Source organism: Gigantopelta aegis, chromosome 10 (genome assembly GCF_016097555.1).
Source record: "Gigantopelta aegis isolate Gae_Host chromosome 10, Gae_host_genome, whole genome shotgun sequence".
In the NCBI taxonomy this organism is placed as follows: Eukaryota; Metazoa; Mollusca; class Gastropoda; order Neomphalida; family Peltospiridae; genus Gigantopelta; species Gigantopelta aegis.
In genome coordinates this window covers 53027517-53051911 of record NC_054708.1, presented here as the reverse complement: position 1 = coordinate 53051911, position 24395 = coordinate 53027517, and the positions used below count along the sequence as shown (strand labels likewise).

Sequence of the window (24395 nt, the reverse complement as noted above, 5' to 3'; positions counted from 1 at the left end):
GTATGTAATTAAAGAAAAGGTGTTACTTGGGAAGTAATATTTAGTAGCTATTAATGATAGGTATCCATGTTGGCTCTTGATAGAATTGGCTGCCAAAAGGTAAATCAGTTTAAAACAATAAACAATCACGCGCAGTCTTACAACACGACTTGGAGTATTGTCAGGCAGATGTTCTCAGCTGGTAGGTTGATTCCTGATAGACTGCAGAGTTTTTCATCATGTATCGTATATCTCCCACATATTTCCAAGATCAATAAGAAAATAACTTAGGGCTTTATCTGACGGAATGGTGCTATAAAACACAACAATATTTCATCAGGGACTGACAGGTTGAAAACGAGGTTTGTTGTTGAGTAAGAAACAGATTTATTTGTTTCTCTCTAGTTCGTGTCCACCCATCCCATTTAATTTATTGATTCAAATTAATGAAGTTATTTGTAACTAAAGGCTACTCCTTGTATGTGTACTTACACCGTTATATTGCTGTGTACTGGACAAAGTTGGAAGTCTTTAAATATTGTTCTGGAAAATGTTGTCAGTCATTTTGCATGGTCATGGAGGAAACAAAAATGTTATTTCATAATTGCTGTATACTTTTATTATTAAAGTAACAGTCCTAACAATATACACACACCACTTCCGTGAATTAAAACCTTAAGACAATGTCACTAGGGCTTTAGATCTCACTAATTTGGTGGCAATAAGTTTGTTCTGAAAATAGTGAAGTCTTTTTAATGTAGTAATGTTATTAAATTAACAGCTGCTGAAGAGTTGTGCGTATTCAGAAATGCATTTCGAGTTATTTTAATCTAATTATAGCTTAACATGTCTGTGGTTTTGAGGTCAACATATTTGTACTTAATTTTGATGTGATTATTTGGTACATACATATTTTGGGCACTGCATTTATTGGCTTGACTTTGGTGCAGTGTATTATGTAAAGCCTTGGAGGTAGACCCCAGGTAAAGTGGGTCCTTAAAGGGACATTCCTGAGTTTGCTGCAATATTTAAGATGTTATTGACTAAGAGAGATTTTTTAACGGTTGTAATATTTGTACTAGGTTAAATTTCATTTTATTTTCTAAAATATGTTCAAAATTATTTGAAGACAAAATCCAGTTTGGGCATCTTACAAACATTAAGACGACCAGAAACACACTGAATATATAGACACTGACATTCTAAAGAAGAAAATATATTTAATATGTAAGTTTAATCGTAGAAATATTTTATTAGTCGGAAACATCTTACAATGCAGCAAACTCAGGAATGTCCCTTTAAGGTTTTGACTGGATTGTCTAGATTTCCAAAATAATGAGAGAGTGACAAACATTTGACTCCAGGACATGGTGAGGTTTTTTTTGACTGAAGTTTTCAGATTCTGCCCTTGTCTGTTGTTCAGTGCAGAACCAGATTGTGGTAGCGAGGAGAGGCTGCTAAATGAAAGAATAGTTTAGATTTCACCTGGAGGACAGTCATTCTGTGTAGGTTCTTTTCTTTGAGTGTCTCTGTGGGGTATCTTTGAGTCTGGTCATGGTGTGGTGCATTCTCAAAACCCTATCAGTGCTGTAACAAGAATAATAAAGTGTCTTCGGGCAGGGGGCACAAATTTTAATCTGCTTCTATTCTGTGTATCTTTTATGTGGAAAATTAAACCGATCACGTTATTCATGGTAAAATATATATCACACATTGTTACTGGTTCGTTTAGTACACTGGGTTATGAAGGTATGTTTTTGTAAAGAATTTGGTGTGCACATATGTTTCTCTCTTAAGACTGTTGTTCATTTGATAAGTACTTTTCTTATGTTATTATGGGCTTTTTTGTTACCCCTCCTCCATCCTAAAAGCATATGTCAATATAAAAAAAATTGTTTGCACATGCTGGTATTACTCATCCAGGGCTCGAAACAGCCTGTGGCCAGGACGCCAAATGCGACCAATGTCCTGTTTGGGTGATGGAGTTAGTCGCCCAAATAATATTGTTTTCTTTAGAGCTATAACATATGAGCCACTATTAATATTTGTATTCCTCATTAAAATCTTGCTCGTGGTTCGCTTACCATAATTTGCCAATATGCATTATTATATTTTGGGCCACCTTATTTTTTGGCGAGTTTCAAACCCTGTTCATCAGTCCCTAATGTACAGTTTGTATGTTAATGAAATGGTCCTTTATATATGTATCAGTATGTAAATATAAATATAGACAGATATAGCCAACTTTGAATGTTCTTAATGTATGGCCATTGAATCAAGATAGGTAAATAATTTGCTTGGTATTTGTGAATTTTATATACTACAAAGCATTGCAGGGTTTCTGCAACAGGGTAATATGGGTATGGTGCCATACCCAATTGTTTTGCAGATTTTATTTTTTTAAATTAACCTTTTGACAAAATTAATAACTCTTATTATTACTGTATAATTTTCTTAACCCTAACCCTAAACCTAACCCATTTTCTTTCTGGGAGAGGCATCCCCTCCCCATACCCCGTCGACATTGTTAATATTCAATTCCATAGCGCCATACCCAAAAATGTCTTTCTGGTGGAAACCCTGCTCTGTAAACTTGAAAAAACAAATCCGCACAATGCTGCCTGTATTTGACTGAAATGCAGGCGAGTTCTGCATTAGTGGGACAGTGTATCTCTAAGACCCCTCTTGCTGATGATAAGAGAGATTTCTATTCTCAAGGTATAGCATGATGTACCTGTAACAACGGACACAGCTTAGTGGTAAAGCAGGCACAGAACTTTAAAATTTGTTTCCAGTTGCAGGCAAGAAAGGTCACCTTTGACAACTTTGAGCCTTTTCTTATAGAACATCATTTCCATAACTGTTGAGGTATTTAATGGTAGGTTGTTAATGTTAATAATGTGATTAAAATATTTAATTTAATTTTTTAAAGTTTTAACAGTTGAATAATTCTCTTTGATGTGACCCCCTACCTTCCGAATGCTTGGTCATTGACCTAGAATTAAAGCAGTGAATATTTTCTCTGACACAGATACTTCATTTGAAAGCTCGCTGGCAGAGTGGTTTGTTGTTTTCTTCTCTGGAATGTTTGTCAAGTGGGAGGCCATGAATTAAAAGTACCTCTGTCCAAGCATGTCAGTTTTTTGCCAAATCTTTGATGTAAAATGGTTCACTGTATGGTGGAGGTGGAAATGGGGGAGGGGAATGGAATAGCATTTAAGAACATATGTACTGCAAATTATAATAGTCACATGTGATAGAAAGGGATTAGGCTGAACATTATTTTTTAAATTTGGCAAATTTGGTAATAATTTTTTGGAGTCAAATTAAAGTTTTATTTATTGATAGCAACATCATAAAACAAAATTAAGCCTATTTTAAGAATTGTTTTATTAGATTTTCAAATAAGATTTTTGATGATTTAATTATCAGGTTTTGGATGATAAACATTTGATAATTCTAACACAACCTGCAAAGGAAACTCACTATTTAAAAAAATTAAATTAGCAGCAAGGGATCTTTTATATGCACTTTCTCACAAACAGAATAGGACATATCTCAGCCTTTGATATACCATTCATGGATCAATAGTTGGGTTGGAAAAACACAATCAAAGAATGGGTCCACCAGTGAGGTTTGAACCTGTGATCCAAGTATTTCAGTTGAGCACTCTACATACTGAGCTAAATCCCACCCTTTGATTTGACAAAAGTAAATTTTAAGTAACATTATAATTTTCAGATTTCTTTTTCAATCTGGGGAAGATATTTTTTATTATGCATATTTTAAAAATTATCTTCTGCTAAGTTTTGACAGGATATATTTTCTCATTGATTCCAGTAAGCCTGTAATTTGGATTTTATCCAGTTGCTTTCTGAAAATCTGGTAAAACAATTTTGACAGTCTCTTTATTTAATTAATTTTATCTTGGAAATTTTGTTTTTCATTTCTTTTGTTTTTGTTTTTCAGTACATATTTCCCTTTTAATAATAATTTTCAATATCTTGAAGTTGCAAAATTGAAAAAATTATATATTGTGAACATCTTAGCAAAAGCAAACAGTTTATCTTGTTGAAAAACATCATTAGTTTGTTAATTTCAACATAATGTGGTGTGTTTACAGTGCTCTTCATTATATTATTAATGGCAATAAATGTATATGATGCTTGTTCCATACAGTGTGGAAGGTTGTATCGGCTTTTGACAGCAGACATCTTGCTGGTTTTATGCAAAGAATCTGGAGGATGCAGCCTCCAGTATTATTCTTAGTAGATCCTGATAGACTGTGACCGAGGGGAATGCCAATGTATTTACATGTTGATGATTAATAGGGTGAAATCCACAACACACACAGGCAGGGTGGCCATCTTGGGCAATGATCAATCAATGACAGACTGTGCACACCATGATCTTAGACTGGCCCATGACTGTGATCTTACATAAATTAAAGCCTTTATGCTGTAACATGATAAGCGTTGCCATGACTGCTGGGTACAGTGTGGGGTGGCAGGGCATTTGGTTGTCATGGCGATGTCAAATCTGTGTCTGAAAAAATATATATTGTGAAGCTGAAAAATACAGGTGTTATTGTCTGAGTTAATATTATTGTTTAACTTTGATTGTTAATTGTAACCACGGTGAAGCAACATTTAAAAAACCTAAAATGAATACTGGTTGAAATAATCTTACTACCTTCAGGTTAATTTTATATGGTTTCATATACATTTTAGTGATGGTTTCATGTACATTTTAGTGATAACAAACATCATGGTTCATGGATCCTCTTTGACATAAATGACTGATCATGACAAACAGCAGCCGATACAAGGAGCGGCCATCTTGGATATCAGTCATTGTTCTGAAATTTAATATCCAATTTTCCTCTCTGTGGGACCTATTCAGTGCTTTGGTACAACCCACCCTGGCCCAGATCAGAAAGTTCTTTTAATAACAAAACTATTTAACTACTGTTATGATTATTGGCTACTCGAATTATTTGATAAAATTAATACATTGATTAATACATTTAAAAAAAATTGTTTTCTACTTAATATAAACATTTAGGATTATCAATTAAAATGGTAGTAGTACCATTTTAAATCTATGAAATTTCTTTTTCCTTTTCATTAATATAATGCAAAAATAGAATGATTTTTATTTTTAAATTTTCTTGCAGTTGAAAAAGCTGACTTATCTCAGATATTTATGTGGAATATGATATGAAAATGCTCCATTAGAAGATTTCAGAGATTAAAGATATCCATCACTCCTGACTTTTATTAGCCTCGAGTCCCCACCTCACTCCATGGGGATAATTCTGGGTGCACCACTTCATGAATATGTGTATTATCAATATGTTGTCTTGCAAATGCATGAGAAAAAGATCCATCAATTCGTAGTTGTTACCACTGAACACACACTGATGCCAATTCATTTCTTTTCCCTAAAGCTACCCCATTACTTTGCCATTTCACAAAGCTGATTTCGTATTTCCTCTCTTGAAACAATGAATTGTAATTCTACTGACCGCAACTGTGGATCCCTGTAGAATGATCCTGTGGGCCAGTTGGAAGAAGCTTTATCAATGCCAAGACATATCCTGTAATGTGACTCCTGGCATTTTCCATCCCACGGACAACGTGGCTTTAATTCCCTACTGGGCATTTAATTAGTTTCTCATTGAGAAATGAGGGCTGATTACATGTATAATTGTTTCTCGCCATGTTCCCAGGCTGTGACAACATTTGCAATATTCTCACATCATGGCAATTATTCTGCAGCTGGCTTGCATAAACGGAGTGCGAGTGTGTGCACTTGATGTACACTAGCTTAATGATCCGGGGAGATCCAGAACCATTTGTCTGATAGTCTTATCTCGTTGTCAGTTCAAGCCGTTTGTATTTAAAGATTTCAACATTTCTTTGGTTCATTCTGTTACATATTTCCACATATTAATGATTTGGTTTTCTTGCATTTGAAACAAACGCAAGTTGATTTTAAAAGAAAAATGCCATATGTCAAATAATGAAAAACAATGTACATTACTGGTACACTACTGCTTGCAAAATTATCCTTTCTGATGCATGTTTTTGCTATACTGACATCCAAAAGAAACTGTTCTAAGGAAACTTCATATAATTTTCTTTATAATTGGGATAATGGAAATAAAATGCATGTTATGTATCTTTCAGCTTTTATGGAATAAAATTATGTTCTCAACATACTAAAACACCTCTCTTGTGAATTTATATAACATGCAACTTATTTTTGAGGGTTTTTTTTTTTTAATGGTCTCTCAAGAGTATTGGTATAGTTTCTTTTGGATGTCAGTATAGTTTCAGGGTACTGAAAAAGATTATGGTTTGTACTGTGGTGAAAATGTTCATAATGGTGAATTGTCTTTTAATTTAATTGATATAAATCTACTGACAGCTGCTACAACTTTAACTCATTGGTATTGTATCAAACACAGACATTGATTCACTTTCCTGATTTTGGTTTAACCAAGCTTGAACAAAATTCTGATTTTACTATTACGGTAATGCTCAGTATCATAGCATTTTAAATGTATTTTTAAATGTGCAGGATGATAATATAGCCCTACTAAAAAAATATTTGTCCTGGGTGGTATAGGCAGATTTTTCTTTTAATGTTCGTTATTTGTTATCTATCCTTATCAGGCATCATGTCTTCGGTTTGATCAATTCAAAGAGAGTTTTGACTTGTGTTAGTTTTGTAGGAACTTGTCAGACTATCAGCAAGATACTCTTTTATCAATGTGTTCTTCAGTTATCTACTCTTGTCATAGTGTTATCCGCTCTTGTCAGGTACTGTTTGTTTTGCATCAATCATGACTTAATGTGGCATTAATAAAAAAATGATTTATACCAGCATTGCCTTTCATTTGATAATGTTATCTGCATGCTACTTTTGACAGAATTATAGGATAATGCTTGAAGTTGAATAAGGCAATAACAGTTGCAAGACATTCCCATTAAAACACTTTAATCTTTACTGACATGTACAATTATATTGTTGTAACATGCCCAAAGGAACAACTTTATGTTTTTTAAAAGTGGCTGTACTGTTAAAACTTCTCCTAACTCAAAATTACCACCATGTTTTATGTATCTGTTAATGGCTTTTATGTTTCATGAATATGGTGGGACATAACCCAGTGGTAAAGTGGCTGATTGCCTTCAGTTTAGGGTTGATCACCAGTTGACTTCTCATTCCAGCCAGTGCTCCACAACTGGTGTAACAAAGGCCGTGGTACTACATTTTTACTCTTTTCACCTACATATTAAAAAACACAAAAAAACCTCAACAAATCAACAATAACATATTGAAGAAAAGAAATTAAGGTTGTCCATTTTTCCTAGGTATAGGATCAGTGCTCCACAACTGGTGTATCAAAGGCCGTGGTATGTACTTTACTGTCTGTGGGATGGTACATATAAAAGATCCCTTGCTGCTAATCGAAAAGAGTAGCCCATGAAGTGGTGACAGCGGGTTTACTTTCTCAATATCTGTGTGGTCCTTAACCATATTATGTCTGACACCATATAACCATAAATAAAATGTGTTGAGTGTCATTAAATAAAACATTTCCTTCCTTCTTCCATTATGTTTCATGAATATGGTGGGTAAAGTGTTTGGCTGATCGCCTTCAGTTTAGGGTTGATCACCGGTTGACACATTGGGGTACTTCTCGTTCCAGCCAGTGCACCACAACTGGTATAGCAAAGGCTATGGTATGTGCTATCCTGTTTGTGGGATGGTGCATATAAAAAGCCATTGCTATTAACAGGGATGTGATTTTTCAGCTTTTTATCTGATTTCAGATTTTTTTTTGCTTGAAATAATTTTCACAAAATGGACTGGATTTGATTGGAAATGCTAAAAAATGACCTTTATATAGGTATTGTAGAGAGATTTCAGCTTTTAAAAGATATTTTCAGCTTTTATTTTAAAATAGGCATCACATCAAGTATTAATGGAAAAATGTAGTGGGTTTTCTCTCAAAATTACCAAATGTTTGACATCCAGTAGCTGGTGATTGATAATTCAATGTGCTCTTGTGGTGTCGTTAAATAAAACAAACTTCAGCATAGATTCTAGGTAGATTTATCCAGGATTTTTCACCATGGTCCCATGTCTGATGAGATTGGGTGAAAAAGCATGAGTAAATCATACTTGGGATATTTATTTTCAGGCCACTGAATGTTGTCGTGCACCACTGTTAAATTAATTTCTTAGAACAGACATAATTAAATATGTATGGTATATTGGTAATTTTTAACATAGAAATTGGGAATTTTCAGTGTCACTTTCTTTTGGAAAGGAGCCTATGTTTGGACTTTGCAGAATGCTTGGATAAATCCCTGAGATTAGAGTTGAAAACAGTTGTTGCCAAATTTTTTGAATTTCTAATCAGTATTGTATGTACCTCTGCATGGACCATCATGAATAATCACTGTACAGCAGATGCCATGGTGCTGGACTATTTAGAGATGAGTCTTTGAAGATCACGTCCTATCAGAGCCCCACTTATCTTGGCTGTCTGAGCATGATAACAAATACTAAATTGCCATTGTCTTTCATCAAGCATGTGTTTCAAATGGTCAGCCACCCATACTGATTATAAGTACGTGGACAGGACAAGAATGTTGGAATTCCTTCCATCGGTGCTAGCTTCTACTCAGATGTGCAAGCAATTTTCTTATGGTACACATTTAGCAGGTTTTAATCAAAGATGAAGGTTATTGTTTCTGCAACCGAAAATCAAATATCAAAGGTTAATGGCTTTTGGAAACACAGGCTGCGATAAAAATAATGGAATTATGAAGTCTTTGTGGTTTCTGATTTTTCAAAGACGTCAGTTTTGGTCATACTTTTTTAATGACAAAATTATGTTTCTTGTTAGATGTGTTGTGGTTGAATGTAAAAGCTTTTAGGAACAAGTTGATGTTTAGCTATAATGTGACTCATCAAGTTAGCAATGATCAATTCTCCAAAAAGATTTTTGATGTTTAAAAACGCAAATGTTTGAAAAAACAAGAAAACATAAAAAAAATTAGTTAAATGTATTTGGCAAGGGTGGTGAATGCAATGCAATGGGGCAAAAGTTAAGAGTATTGTTTTTAGTTGTCCTTATTTCATTAAAGGTATGGAATACATACAGGCACTCATGGACTCTCCCCCCCCCCCCTCCCCCCTCAGGTTTCAGCAACATACTTGCTAATTGTTTATTTAAAAAAACCCTCTGAAAGTGAAGTCAGCAGCTGGTATGAGAGCCAGACGGAACCCTTCAGTTTGATGAGAAGCTATGTTTGGAATCTGTGTTAGAAATGGTGGAAAAGGCTTTTGCTCTCTGATAAGATATAAAAGACTTTGAAAAAGTGACAATGAAATCACATCCGATTGGGCTGTACTCTGGGTGAATTCTTGTCCTGGGTGTGAGTAATACTCTGAACAGGTCAGGACGTCAGTCAGAACAAAATAGCATGTGGGGCGTGTTGATGTACCCAACTACTGCCAGCAAAATATCTTCTCCCATTCTTCTACTTAACCATGTTCCCAACTCAGAACAGTGCTTGGCTAGTGTGTGCCAGCACTTTGTTGTGGAACTGTGGGATGCTTGAGTTGTGGTGATAAATTGGGGGTTGAGTATTATTACTTGCTAGAAATTCCTTCTGCTAACCCAAGTATTCGAGTCTGTGTGCTAGAACGATGAATGGTTTCTGTCAGCTAGTCACAAAGTGGTACTCACTGAAAACCACACATTACACAGCTACTGGGAAAGTGGTCTGAAAGGACTCTAGGTATTTTCTGTTTCAACCAGTGCTGCACAATTATTACATCAAAAGCTATGGTATGTACTGACCTGTCTGGTAAAGTGCAGATTCATAGCTGCTTTTTTAGGAAGGAGTAAGCAATGCGGTATCAGTGGGTTCCCTCTCTTTCTCTCTCTTCTCTCTCTCTCCTCTCTTTCTGTCCCTCTCTCTCTCTCTCTCTCTCTCTCTCTCTCTCTCTCTCTCTCTCTCTCTCTCTCTCTCTCTCTCTCGCTCTCTCTCTCTCTCCTAGACATCAAAATAATTATGTTAGACATGGAATAACAGTAGTTTAAAATCTGTTGAGGTGTATTTAAATAAATATTCATTTTGTTTGTGTATATTAGTGTCAAATATATTGCTGATGAGCCAAAAATTAAAAATACAAAACTACATGTAAACATACATCACATGTGTATATTCACATGTGCATATGCCTGTAATAAATTTGTTACATGGTGATCCGAATTTGAAGCGCTGTTTTCATCATGGCTGTTCTGCGGTGATGTTCGTACACACACAATACATGTCTCTCAGAGATCAGGTGCAGCCCGAGAACATGGCCGCATTGTGTACCTGTCTGCTTACACCATTGTTCAGCGTTGACTGTCACCACACCTTACAGGTTTTCCCCTTTCTTCTCTCGTGTTGGCTGCTGTTGTTTGATTTCGTATAGGATATCTCCCACCACTGACACCACCATTACTACACCCACTGTTAGTGATTGATGTACAGTGTGACTTCAGAACGTGTCGGGGTGTAGCTTTGTGGTCAATAAAAAGTTTGTTTTGTTTAATGGTACCACTAGAGCACATTAGATATTAAATATTTGGCTATGGATATTAGATATTTGGCTATTGGATGTCAGACATTTGGTAATTCTGACCTGTAGTTCTCAAAAAACCTGCTACATTTTTCCATTAGCAGCAAGGGGTCTTTTATATACATTTTCCCACATACAGGACAGCACCTACTACAACGTTTGGTATACCAGTCCTGGGACACTGGTTGGGATGGGGGGGGGGGGGGGGGGGGAATAAATCAGAAAATGGGTCCAACAAGGGGATTTGACCCTTAGAGAAAAGCACCCCAGGCTTAAGATTCTTCCCCTTTGATCTGGTAGGATCAATCATTGAGGGCAAAGTGGAAGATTAGCTTGTGCTAAACCTGTCATCCTCATTAAATAAAGTTATTATTATTATTATTATATTATTATTATTATTATTATTATTATTATCACTCATTCTCCCGTATCCCAAACCGAGCCCACAACTGGTACGTCAAAGATCACAGTATGCACTGTCCTGTCTGTTGGAAAGTGCATACAAAAGAGTGCTTTGCCCCAAGTCTTCATCAGTTACATACTAAATGTATAATTTCTTCTTTAGAATATCAGTGTCAAATTAATTCATTAAAACATCTGTTAAGTCAGCAACATCTTAACAATGGCAACAAACAAACTCAAGGTGTGTCCCTTTAAACAAATATTCGTATCCTTTCAGAACATGACTGTTGGCATGGCAGATGCACAGGGAGGTGCTGGGCTTTTCACTCAGTTTGCCACTGTGTGTGTGTGTTTGTGTGTGTGTGCTGTGTCTGTTGTTTGAGTTGTCTAAGAATATCCATCACTCATGTGCTAATCACAGCAAGTGTGCTGCTGACAGATGTGCAGTTAACAAGCCACTTACTTATTTACTTTTGCAAGCATTAAGCCAATCGGGCTGCAATCAGATCATAAAGCTGTAGTCTTTGTGTGCCTGGTAGGGGAGCTATCACCCGCCAAACCATAGCTCATGTTTTGACATCTTGCATTTATTTCTGCCTTATTTGACATCTTACGGACTTGGTGACTCACACTCTTGATTATCGGTTTTCTAAACACCCTGCTGTAAGGTGATACCTATGCTTAGATCTTGTACACCATGTTGCATGTGTACTGCTATCTGCCAGCTAGCTTGCATTTGCCAAATTTTGGTTTGGGATTGTGCCTGTCTGAAGTCTGTTGTGTCTTAGAACCTTTGGTAGACATTTTTTTTTTTTTTTTCCCCTATGCGCATGCGTATGATATATTGAAAGCTGTGGTAAGAACTGTTCTGTCTGTTGGAAATTGTATATTTAAAAATACCTTGTTGATATATGGCCATTCATAGATGGCCCTTATTTACCTTTGGTTTTGTTAGACCAAGGCCTATATTTTTGAAGCTATCATAGTGCAATGATATCGGAAAACCAGCTACCATATCTGTGTATGTATGTATATATATATGTATACTATTGTAGGTATACATGTGTGTATGTATGTATGTTTGCATGTATTTATGTATGTATGTGGTGAAGCTAAATGAATGTCAGCCAATAGTTTCTCATGTAAATGTTTATTCTGTTTAGTTACATAATATATGTAACATCATGATTTGAATGTTTTATAACATAATATGTATGTATTTTGTACACGACTGGTATAACAAAGGCCGTGGTATATGCTATCCTGTCTATGGGATGATGCATATAAAATATCCCTTGCTGCTAATCGAAAAGAGTAGCCCATGAAGTGGTGACAGCAGGTTTCTTCTCTCAATATATGTGTGGTCCTTAACCATATGTCTGACGCCATGTAACCGTAAATAAAATGTGTTGAGTGCATCGTTAAATAAAACATTTTCTTCCTTCTTCTTCACTGTGCCTTGTTCCCTCTGCATAAATCTCCCATCACACTTGATAGCTGATGAACAAATGATGGAGTAAACCTGGGACAGAACAATTTCATTGCAATTAAACACAGGTTGATCCACTGTGAAGAGAATCAGTTTTCCAGAAAGCAGCATGAGAAATGTTCACCACATCTCACCTGGGGATTGGCCCTAATGTCAGATCTCTTCTGGTGATTCCAACAAGATGCCAGTATGTTGCCTCACTGGTGCTTTGTTTGCAAAATGCAGTCTTTAAGAAGACCCAGATGCTAGACCCCCTCTAAAGATTGGCAGCAAGTTTCTACAGCTGTTACCTATAATGTAATAGTAAACCATTGTAGTTCTGCAGTTTGACAGTACAGCATTTAGTCTGAGTGGGACCCGAGTACACACAAAGTCTAAAAGCTCTTCCCGAGGTGTGGTTTAGAGAATATCATTTCTTTTATCAAGTGCTATTTTCTACACAACTTGTCTGACAGACAGCCTCTTTGCTTGGCAAATGTCAGTTCAAACACATCCATTAGATGAAGCAGCATTTCTGAAGAGCATCAAAAATGCTTTCATGATCTTTTGGCATTAATCATTCCTATTGCCTTTTTGTATGTGAATTGTCATTTTTGTAGAACACCGTCTAGCATTTTCCCTATTCATTGTTAGAGTCTTGTAGGGAACTGTGTAGTGTCTAAAAGGAGACAGTGTACATTCACAAAATCAATTTTAATCATTCACTTGTAATTTCATCACCACTCTAATGGGTGAAATTATTAAAGAAAACAGAAACTTACATTGTTATTATTGCTTATTAAACATTAATGAATCTGTCTGAAAAAGTGGGACATGTATGTGTAATATTTATATACAGTGAAACCTCTCAAAAATGGACCCTCAGTAAACCGGAATTCCCTCAAAACCGGATGTTCCTCAAAACCAGATGTTTTTTGCGGCCCCTTTTTAAATATATGTACAGAAGAGAGCATCTCTAAACCGGATACCTCTTAAAACCAGACTTTTTACTTAGTTCCGAGGGTGTCCAGTTTAGAGGAATTTCACTGTATTAAGATATTGAGAATTCATAGGCAGAGGCTGATAGATGAGACAGATGAATGAAAGTGTGAGTCAGCTTTGATGGGATTTGAACCACTGCAATAGAGGTTAGAGTCCTAGATTTGTAATGGGCAAAACTGAATAAAGATATTAAAATGGGAGTGTTAAACTACCTCGGGTTCTAGTCATCATTCATGAATTTAACGCCTTACCAATCTCAGAACACATTCCTGTGTTTCTAATTACCATGTGACTGTTATGAATGAACGTACAAGACCCTCAGAAAGAAGCCATAACCTGAACACTGTGAACAAGTAAAGCGACACTCTATAAATCCTCTTAATAGAAGCGACTCTGGAAAACAGCTATTTCCTCCATAAAAACTGATAAAAATATGATAAACACAAGTGCTATAAGCTGTGCTGTGCTTGTTCAAGGTAATGGATGGGCAATAAAACTTGAGTCATGGCCCATAAGTAATAAACGAAGCAGGCTACAGGGATTGCTGTGAGCGCCTCCTGGCTGGTGGTACTGTAAAACACATTGGAATCTCTAGCTTTCAAACAACTACAGTCTGTTCCAGAATGGTGCATGATGCTTGGTAAATAAACACATTTGGCACTTATCATTTACATTCATAAACATGTTTGTTTGTGTGATTTAAACTGCTCTAAAATGCTAGCAACATAATTCTTTCATGCATTGGTTTTGTCATTTGCTCTCACACTAAGGTTCTCCAATGCTAATCAACAGGACTTGTAAACGTATAATCATTCATTTATATTGACAGTGTTGTCTTTATTATTACCTGAAACAATGTACAGGTATTATATGGAGTTAAGATTCTTCATGAATTGAACATATTGGTGCCTAAGATTGTTATTTTGAAAAACATATTTCTTGGCACTACTACATAATACACAGAAGACACATATAAACAGGATTTAAAATATGTACAGGTAGGTATTATGCAGCTAAGATTCTTCATGAATTAAACATCATGTTATTATTGCCTAAGATTGTCATTAAAAAACATTTCTTGGCACTACTACATAGAAGAAACATCTTAAACAGGATTTAAAGTGACCACTTAATGGTGATCCACTTCTGCATAGAGGGGAAAACATGCGTAATGGGTTTGTCTGTCATAAAAACCATTTAAAGTTCGTAAAGCTATTGCAAGAATTCTAGTTTTGAATGTCTAGAAGGTATATTCAGTGAAACCTGTCTATACTGGACCCTGATTAAACTGGAATCCTGTCAAAACAACCAAGTTTCATTGTCTTGAATTTTCTAAATTCTAAATCATGACCCTCTGAACACCGGATCCTGTTTAAATGAGATAAGGCCAAACAAAAAAATAGGTGTGTTTCCGGTCGACCGACCGTCCCTAGTTCCCCCCCCCCCCCCCGACCCTAATTTTTTCTTCTCTTAAACTAAAAAAACAAAAACAAAAAAAACATCACCAAACAAGAGTATTTCCTTCCTTGCACATTGTTTACGTACTATTATACGATACATTTTGCACATTCCAAAAAACATCGAGAAATTATGGAAAAGCTTTTGTAATAGAGTTCCTTCCCCTGATTAGCTACGACCGAACAGCTGGGTCGGTCACGGAAGTAACCGAATGTACGAACATAGCCTTGGTACAGATTATTTCGATTAAATATAATCGTATCAATTCAGCTTAATTCTCGTCTTTACTTAAATCAACAGGTCTTATTATTAATGCATCTCAAATGTTTGCATAAAGTATTTAAATTAAGAACAATGAAATTAATACAAATGTCCCATTAATTTAAGGAAATACACAAACAGTGCATACCAATACTACTACTACGACTACTACTACTACTACTACTACAACAATGACAACAACAATAACAATAATGATAATGATGATAAATAATAATAATAATAATTATTATTATTATTATTATTATTATTATGATAGTATTCAATTTAAAAAAAAAAAAACCCTACCTACCTACCCTAATTTTTTGGGGGATGCAATTGGAAACACCTCTTTTTCGTTTTTTTCCTAAATATTATGTTCCTGGTGTGATCCAGTTTAGACAGTTTTTACTGTATGTATGCATTTTTAAATATTTCTGATCTTTCATAAAGCCCCAAGTGAAGAAACATACATTTTGTATGTGCAGTTTTATAAGAACATTGTTATTTCATAAACCGAGGGAGGGAGGGAGAGGGGGAGGGAGGGAGAGGGGGAGGGAGGGAGTGTGTGCATTTGCGCGTGCAGTTACACAGTAGTTATTCTATCATAGCACTTCATGCATGTGTACCACGGTGGTGTCGACTAACACTGGGGGAGTCTGGTGTATTTTGGTGCTTCTCTCCAGTGACTGTTGGCTACAATGTGATTTACTTGCAGAGTTTTATCATGGGACGACTCCCTTATCAGTTTGCTTCCTCCATCTGTGCATTGTTCTACATCCCGAAATGCCACTCGGTATATACAGACCGTATTCCACACTGATAGTGTCTTTTTCTAAATGTTTTTCTGATAAAACAAAGACCTGGAATTACATAAATAATGCACAAACAGATAAGACGACATTGTGAAGTACTGCAGGGTATCCAGCTAGTGGTTTTGCCATCTTTAACTCCTACATGTATACTTAAAGATGCAGTCTCGAGAATAATTTTATTATTTAACAAACTAGAATAGATTGTGATGTTATTTTTCTTCCTGTAACATACCATTGTTTGATATATATTTTGATGCAATTGTCAATCCAGGTCACATATAATGTATCAATTTTGCATAATGACAGAAAGATGAGATGCCTTTTTTCACTATTTCAATGTACAGTATTACTGTTATAAAATGTTTAATAAATATTGAAATTTTATATGGTAATTAGTGATTTTGACTCTGAGGTAACTGGCCTGCCATTTCTAATTAGCATTTGATACTAAGGCTTGAAATTTATTTTGTCGATTACGATGCAGTCTTTACATTTCAAATTTTAACGAGGAAGCAGATGCTAAAAATTATGAAGCAGATATAGTTCTCAAAATTCAATTCCTATTAGACTTGTGTATTATTTTGGGGGTTTTATTCTGCTGTTTGCATGCTGAATCTCAGAAAAACATATTGTGAATTTTGACTGGCATTTGCTGCCTGCCTACTGTCAATTTTGAATCTTGCTAACATTAGTTCAGCTAGTACATTTATGCATATATATGCATATTTATGAGAAAAGTAATATCTTGATTTTTATTTTATTATTTATAATATTTGTAATAATATCTTCCCTTTTTTGGTTTCAGGGCCGCCCAAAATCTCCGGAAAAATTCACTCTCGTCACATAGCATATGTCGGAAAAAACACCAAGCTCCTGTGTCCTGTTCTGGCAGACCCCCTTCCCATGATGCAGTGGAGGAAAGATGGCCGGACAATCCACAGTGGCTGGACTCGCTTCAAGGTGTCGCAGGATGGTCAGTTGCGTATCAAGGAAGTGGAGATGGATGATGCAGGGACGTACCTCTGTAAAGCTACCAATGGATTTGGCCATGTCAATGTCAACTATACATTGATAGTTGTTGGTAAGTAGTACAGTATAACGTAGCCAGTAAGAAATGGTGTTTCATTTATTGGTAAAGTCATTACTTGGAATTGGTGTCATCTCTGCAGTTGAATTGCTGTTAAATTTGATGAAAATTAATAAAAATAAAACTGACCATAAGTGCTCATACTTGGTGTATTGAAATTGATTGGACACTACATTTCATGCACTTAGACTTGGTGTATTGAAATTGATTGGACACTACATTTCATGCACTTGGACTTGGTGTATTGAAATTGATCGAACACTACATTTCATGCACTTGGACTTGGTGTGTTTAAATTCACTGGACACTATATTTCATGCACTTGGACTTGGTGTGTTGAAATTGACTGGACACTACATTTCATGCACTTGGACTTGGTGTGTTGAAATTGATTGGACACTATATTTCATGCACTTGGACTTGGTGTGTTGAAATTGATTGGACACTACATTTTATGCACTTGGACTTGGTGTGTTGAAATTGACTGGACACTACATTTCATGCACTTGGACTTGGTATGTTGAAATTGACTGGACACTACATTTCATGTACTTGGACTTGGTGTATTGAAATTGATTGGACACTTCTTGGACTTGGTGTGTTGAAATTGATTGGACACATTTCATGCACTTGGACTTGGTGTGTTGAAGTTGACTGGACACTACATTTCATGCACTTGGGACTTGGTATATTGAAATTGATTGGACACTTCTTGGACTTGGTGTGTTGAAATTGATTGGACACATTTCATGCACTTGGACTTGGTGTGTTGAAATTGACTGGAAACTATATTTCATGCACTTGGACTTGGTGTGTTGAAATTGACTGGACTCTACATTTCATGCTCTTGGACACATTTGGAACAGCGGTTCTCTTATGGACATCTGCCTTAAAACTGCAATGTCACACAGGATAAATGATTGATGGCCAACATTTTACGGTATGCAGTTTTACCCTTGTGACCCTCTGCCAAAAACACTGCAAAAAAAAAAAAAGTTACTCATTTTGACTGTTTCTCTGAAGTATCATCTACAGGACTTAGCCTAGCGGTAAAGCACTTGCGTGATGCAGGGCCGGTCTTGGATCGATCCCCATCAGTGAGCCCATTGGGCTATTTCTCGTCACAGCCAGTGCACCACGATTGGTATATCAAGGCTGTGGTATATGCTATCCTGACTGTGGGATGGTGCATGAAAAAAAAGATCCCTTGCTACTAATGGAAAAATGTAGCAAGTTTCCTCTCTATGACTGTGTCAAAATGACTATATGTTTGATATCCAATAGCTGATGATTAATAAATAAATGTGCTCTAGTGGTGTCGTTAAACAAAACAAACTTATTATTATCATCTCCATGGTTATACATTGTCCTTTTGTTGGAATTATTTGATTATCAAGTTACTGTTGGAAAACTCAGTTCAGATTTCTTAACAGTATATCATTATATCACACACTGTCCTCTTTATACACTAGACATCACTCCCTGAACTTATTACAGTGCAATATCCTCACTTCCTTCTTTTGTCTGATTTCATTCTGCCTAAGTTCACATTCATTTTCATTCTAACTTACATTTTGTTCAGTTTAATATTCCTATTGGATTACTTCTTATGGTTTTGCCAAGTTTTAACATTGTTAATATTGAATGCGTAAGTGGATTTGCAATTGGTGTTATTTAATTACGTGGTCCACAATTCCCTGGATATCTGACCTGTAGTCGTCAGTGATGGATCGATACGGTAACTGGGTTTTTACCGCTGATGATGGCTTATCAAGCAAATTGTTATAGACTCTTCCCATCACTGAGTCCATCAGCTGTCACTCAATACAGGACATCACAAGAGTTAGGCAGTCCATGTGTCTGGCAGTCATTAAGCTTGTGTGACCACCCAGTGATTTGAATGAATAATTAAATTTAATTTATCGATGATGGATGGCATGGCATGGATGAATAGTGAAAACTAATCTTTAAGATGCATAAGACTAAGAGATTATCATCTGTGTGATAATATATTTAACAGAGATGAAAAAGCTTCTGATTTTCCCCCCAAGAATTTGGGATTTTAAAACAAGTGACATGAAAAAATTGCCCTGTTTATCTTTTTCAATAAGACCGGCCTCGGTGGCGTCATGGCAGGCCATCGGTCTACGGGGTGGTAGGTACTGGGTTCGGATCCCAGTCGAGGCATGGGATTTTTAATCCAGAGACCGACTCCAAACCCTGAGTGAGTGCTCCGCAAGGCTCAATGGGTAGGTGTAAACCACTTGCACCGACCAGTGATCCATAACTGGTTCAACAAAGGCCATGGTTTGTGCTATCCTGCCTGTGGGAAGCGCAAATAAAAGATCCCTTGCTGCTAATCGAAAGAGTAGCCCATGTAGTGGCGACAGCGGGTTTCCTCTCAAAATCTGTGTGGTCCGTAACCATATGTCTGACACCATATAACTGTAAATAAAATGTGTTGAGTGCGTCGTTAAATAAAATAAAAAATTCTTTTTCAATAAAAAGCTCATGCTAACCCCTACATTAAAAAAATTACATTTTATATCCATGGATCGAAATTCATTTTGTGGAGGGGGGAGCAAATCTTTGCTTCTCAAATTTTAATCTTAAAGATAGGAATTGAGAAGCTGTTCTAGAACAGAAGTATTGATATTAGTTCTGTAGCTGTATAACACATCAAGGTCAAGGTGAAAAGCAAAAGCTGCTTGTGGATCTGATTATCAGAAAGTATATTGGGTTTTTTTAGTGGCTGCCAATATATATTTTTGTGCCTGGGCAGTAGTGGATCCAGGGATGGTCCAGAAGTCCAGACCCTCCCTTTTTTTTGAAAACCGACCATAACCTTAAACGTGATTATAATAAATGTTCTGTATAAAAGGAGAAATCAGTCAACACATTTGGACCCCCACCCTCAACCCTTTCAGAAATCCTGTATCCACGCCTGCTGGGTGATGCTAAACATTAATTTATTTATTCATTCATTCATTTTATTCATTCATTCATTCATTCATTCATTCATTCATTCATTCATTCATTCATTCATTCATTCTGACTGACTGCCAATTTTGAACCTTGTTATCAAAGTCATTTTCATTCCTTGCGTTACAAATAATTGACAAATGTAATCCATCATACACATAACACTTTTAAGAGAATCTGTGACAGAAAAAAAACCCCACACTTTAAAGTCCTTACATATGTAGCAGTGACCTAAAAACATGTACATGTCTGACAATCCTACATAAATGAATGGCTGTCATGTACAGCAATCTAGAAGTTCACTTAGTTGAACATGCAGCTGGAAGAAAAACCACACCAAAAAACCGCGCCAGAAGCGATGTAGCCTAAGGGTAGTGGGGATCTAGATGAGTTGACTGATTATTTGTGGGTGAGTTACCTCACCGGTGACACTTGCTCACCCGGGGCTGAGATTAGGTTGTCAGCCGTGACACATGGTGCTAGCTGAGGCTTTCTGGTGACAGCTTCGGTAATCTTGCATCAGACCCTGCAGCACCTGTGTCTTATGGCAACATATACCTTCAAATCATATATTTATATATACATATATATTATATTATATTAAAGTGTTTTGGTCGCAGGATTAAACCTCAGTGGACCCATTCATTGATTGTTTTGGGGGTTTTTTCAATCCAAACTAATGTTCCATGACTAATATATCAAAGGCCATGGTAAGTGCTGTTTTGTTTGGGTGAAAGAGCATATAAAAGATCCCTTGCTACTTATGGAAAAATGTAGTGTGTTTCCCCAAAGACTATATGTAGAATTACCAAATGTTTGAAATCCAGTAGTCAATGACGAATAATTAGTGGTGTCATTCAACATAACAAACTTTTAACTGTGTCTTATGGTAGTGTACCTTCAGATTGCAAACATGTACCGCTGGCATAAGACAGACTCTAGTTATTTATAGTTGTAGAATTTACATTGTATATTAAAAAATATTAAACTTTGAGTTCTTATAACTTTGTTTTGTCCTCTACATGCTTCTGTTTTTAGCTTACACATCTCAATTACTTATCTGGACTTTGTAGTCCCATTGTCTGGACTTAGTAGCCCATTGTCTGGATTTTGTTTTGTCCACTTCATTCCCATGCATCTAGTTTTAGATTGGACTCCTCAATTACTCCCAAAATATCATGTACATCTTCTGAAAGTTTTGTTTTCAACATTTTATAAAATTATAGTAAATGGTTTTCCCATTCTAACCCATCATTTGTTTTTAAGGAACTTTTTCCTGGATCTTTTTTCCCTTCATATTGCTTGACAGCAATAAGCAAGATCTCATATCAGCTGTTCAGACTTGTCATTTTATAATTTGACCTCTGCAAGTGAGAATGACCTTAGCACTGAACCAATATTGAGGCAGTTTGTTCAGAGTGCCACACACAGACACCAGTTTTGTACTTTGTATCTGATAACAGTAAGCAGCTGAACAACTAAATTAACACTCTAGCTCAAAAACAGAAACTGGAGATCTTCATGTTTGTTGTTTCCAATTTCTAACTTGAAAACAAAAACTGAATATTTTTATGTTTGTTGTTTCCAATTTCTAACTTAAAAACAAAATCTAGAGATTTTCATGTTTATTGATTCCAATTTCTGACTTAAAAATAGAAACTAGAGGTTTAAACAAAAACAAAAACTGAATATTTTCATGTTTGTTGTTTCGAATCTCACTCTAAAACAGAAACGAGATTTTCATGTTTGTTGTTTCCAATTTTTAACCTAAAAACAGAAACTGGAAATGTTCATGTTTGTTATTTCTTTACTAAAGAGCAGACTAGATTGCTATGAAACTGTAAAACAAAGAAGTCTATATATCATTTTACCATTGCTGTATGTACATTCTTACATTTAATATTACTGGTGTTAGTCCCAAAATCATACATGGTATATGTGTTATTCTATGAATTCTCTGTTTACTAAAGATAGTGACTCCTGTTGCTTGGTACTAAAAACATTTTTGGCTGTACATTGTTTTTCCTATTAAATTACACGTAACTTACAACGACTTGCATAAATTTCTAGTCATACTGGTACATGTGTATTAAATGTATTCAATGCAAAACAGAAAGGTATGTGCCTCAGGAACTAGGTCAATGACTTAAAGATTACATCTCAAAACTGTCAAACATGTGGCCGAACTGAAATCTGATCAATACAAAACAGTGGTGGTTATTCATACTGCATGTACATGTTGAAGAACAGTTAGAGAAAACTGAATATAATAATGTTTAAAGAGTCATTTATCATACATGTTTTACATCCATTTTTCATAGGTAACCTTAAGCTCATAAGGTTGAATGTTTATTTGCAATATGGTTTTATAATTTTGTCAAACACATAATAATTTGATTTCTGAAGCATACTATAAAGTATAGTACAGATTGGTTGTCATTTCTTTGTAATGGAAATGGAATTGTTAATTTTGCTTTGTTTTTTGGTCTAAAGTAAGGCTAGTCTGTGTGAGCAGAATTTGTCACCAAGTCATTTATTTAAAGTTCAAAAATTGCAAAAATACAGTTATTTTATAATAAAATAACAATTGTTACATGAAATTTATTTGCCAAATTAAAAAACAAAATTGCCAATTTTTAAAATTTGCAATTGGCATATTTTATCGAGTGCCAGAGCTAGCCCTGCTAAAGAAAAATAAATGATTGTCACACACATCTTGGCACTGCTGACCTATGAAGTTTAAATTTTGGTATTAGCTTGTTGTTTCTCCATCTAAAAGGAAATTAAGGATGGTCACTTTCATGACACCCTAGTGTCCATGACCTATGAAGGACCCTCTTTGTAAACACCCTCTTTCAATGGGGTCCCTTTGGAGATATCACTTGACAATCCCAACAAACCCCGCAGCTGCCTAATTTTGATTTGTTGAAGTTTTCTTTTGAGGTTCTTTTCATTGGTCAGACTGTTTGCTGTTTCATTTCTGATTGGTCAAAAGTTTGTTCCTAAGACCGGTTAATGGCCAGAGAGATTTTCTTTGAAAGCATGGCTTATTTTCTTTCCATTACCAGTGTATGGCTGTACACTTGGCAGCCAACACTGGTTGGGTTAATTGACACAATGATTGCTCTTGGCTTGGATGTCTCTGTCAGAAGGGTTTAATTTTCTTAACAACATGCCTGTTATTCTACACTGGGGCACTTTCTTTTAATTTGTTGTTACACAAGACTCTTCTCATAATCAGCCACAGCTGTTGTATTTAGGAACTTTTTCACAGCCTTTCCTCCTGATAATTACATGTATGTTTTTACGCTTCATAGGAGTAACTTTTAATCTGGGTAAATATTGTTGTTCTTGTATATCAAACAACAACTGGTGATTGATTGGTTTCATTTCAAGTAATGTGCTATTGCAAAGGTTGTATGTTTTATAGAATAAGTTCTTGCATTTGGGAAATGCAGGGGCTACAAGTAGAATAGTTATTTCTGTTTTAAAATCAAAATAATGGATGGAAATCAAAATAATGGATGGATGGATGGATTTGGGTGGGTGGGTGGTTAGAATGTGGGTGGGTGGGGAGTTAGAGGGTGGATGGGTGTGTTTTGATAGATGGATGGATGGGTTTTGGGTTGGTGGATGGATGGTGAAAAAAATTATGTCTGTTGTACAATAATTGATGAGAATGAATGTAGAAGAAGAAGAATTATGTCTGTACAGAAATTAAAATGGATGGATGGGTGGGTGGATGGAAAAGTGTATGGATGTGTTTAGTTGGGGTTTTAAAATTTTATGTGGGTGGTAAAGGTATGAGAGATGAATTAACGATACAAATAATAAAATCAGTGTGTAAAGCAGATAAAAGAAAACAAGAAAACAAGTTCATTCAGATGAATGAAACGTGAGCTTACACCCTATGTTACTTGGTGAGCTGAGACGAATGTACATGACCATGTCTGTTTTCCTTGTATAACTGTACAGCTCATTTTGTTATTGGATTTTCTCGTACATCCATACATACATGTATTCTCATTGATGTAGGTTCCAATTAGTGTATGGTTTGACTAGAAATAATTCTCCCATCCTGTGCATGGGTTAGAAAAAGTTCATCTCCCAGCTAACAAGCATCTGTCAGTGATGGCTTTGATTTCTTAGTAACACAATCACAGGCAATGTAAAGGAAGTTACATACTCTGGCAAAATTAAATATGTGACCAATTAGTGCTGCTGTAATTAGCTTCTTTTCAGCTGAGAGCCCAGCATTGGTCAGGTCTGTATCAACAAACAGTTCTGG

General features: G+C 35.8%; 1 protein-coding gene across 1 annotated transcript in view; it reads left to right on the top strand.

Annotated features, from left to right (window-relative positions):
- Positions 1 to 24395, top strand: part of LOC121383182 (fibroblast growth factor receptor-like 1) — a 64910-nt gene that overhangs the window by 14912 nt on the left and 25603 nt on the right. The window contains exon 3 of the mRNA XM_041513031.1: positions 16844 to 17119. Coding sequence (XP_041368965.1) covers positions 16844 to 17119 — 276 coding nt within the window. The remainder of the gene's footprint in view (positions 1 to 16843; positions 17120 to 24395) is intronic.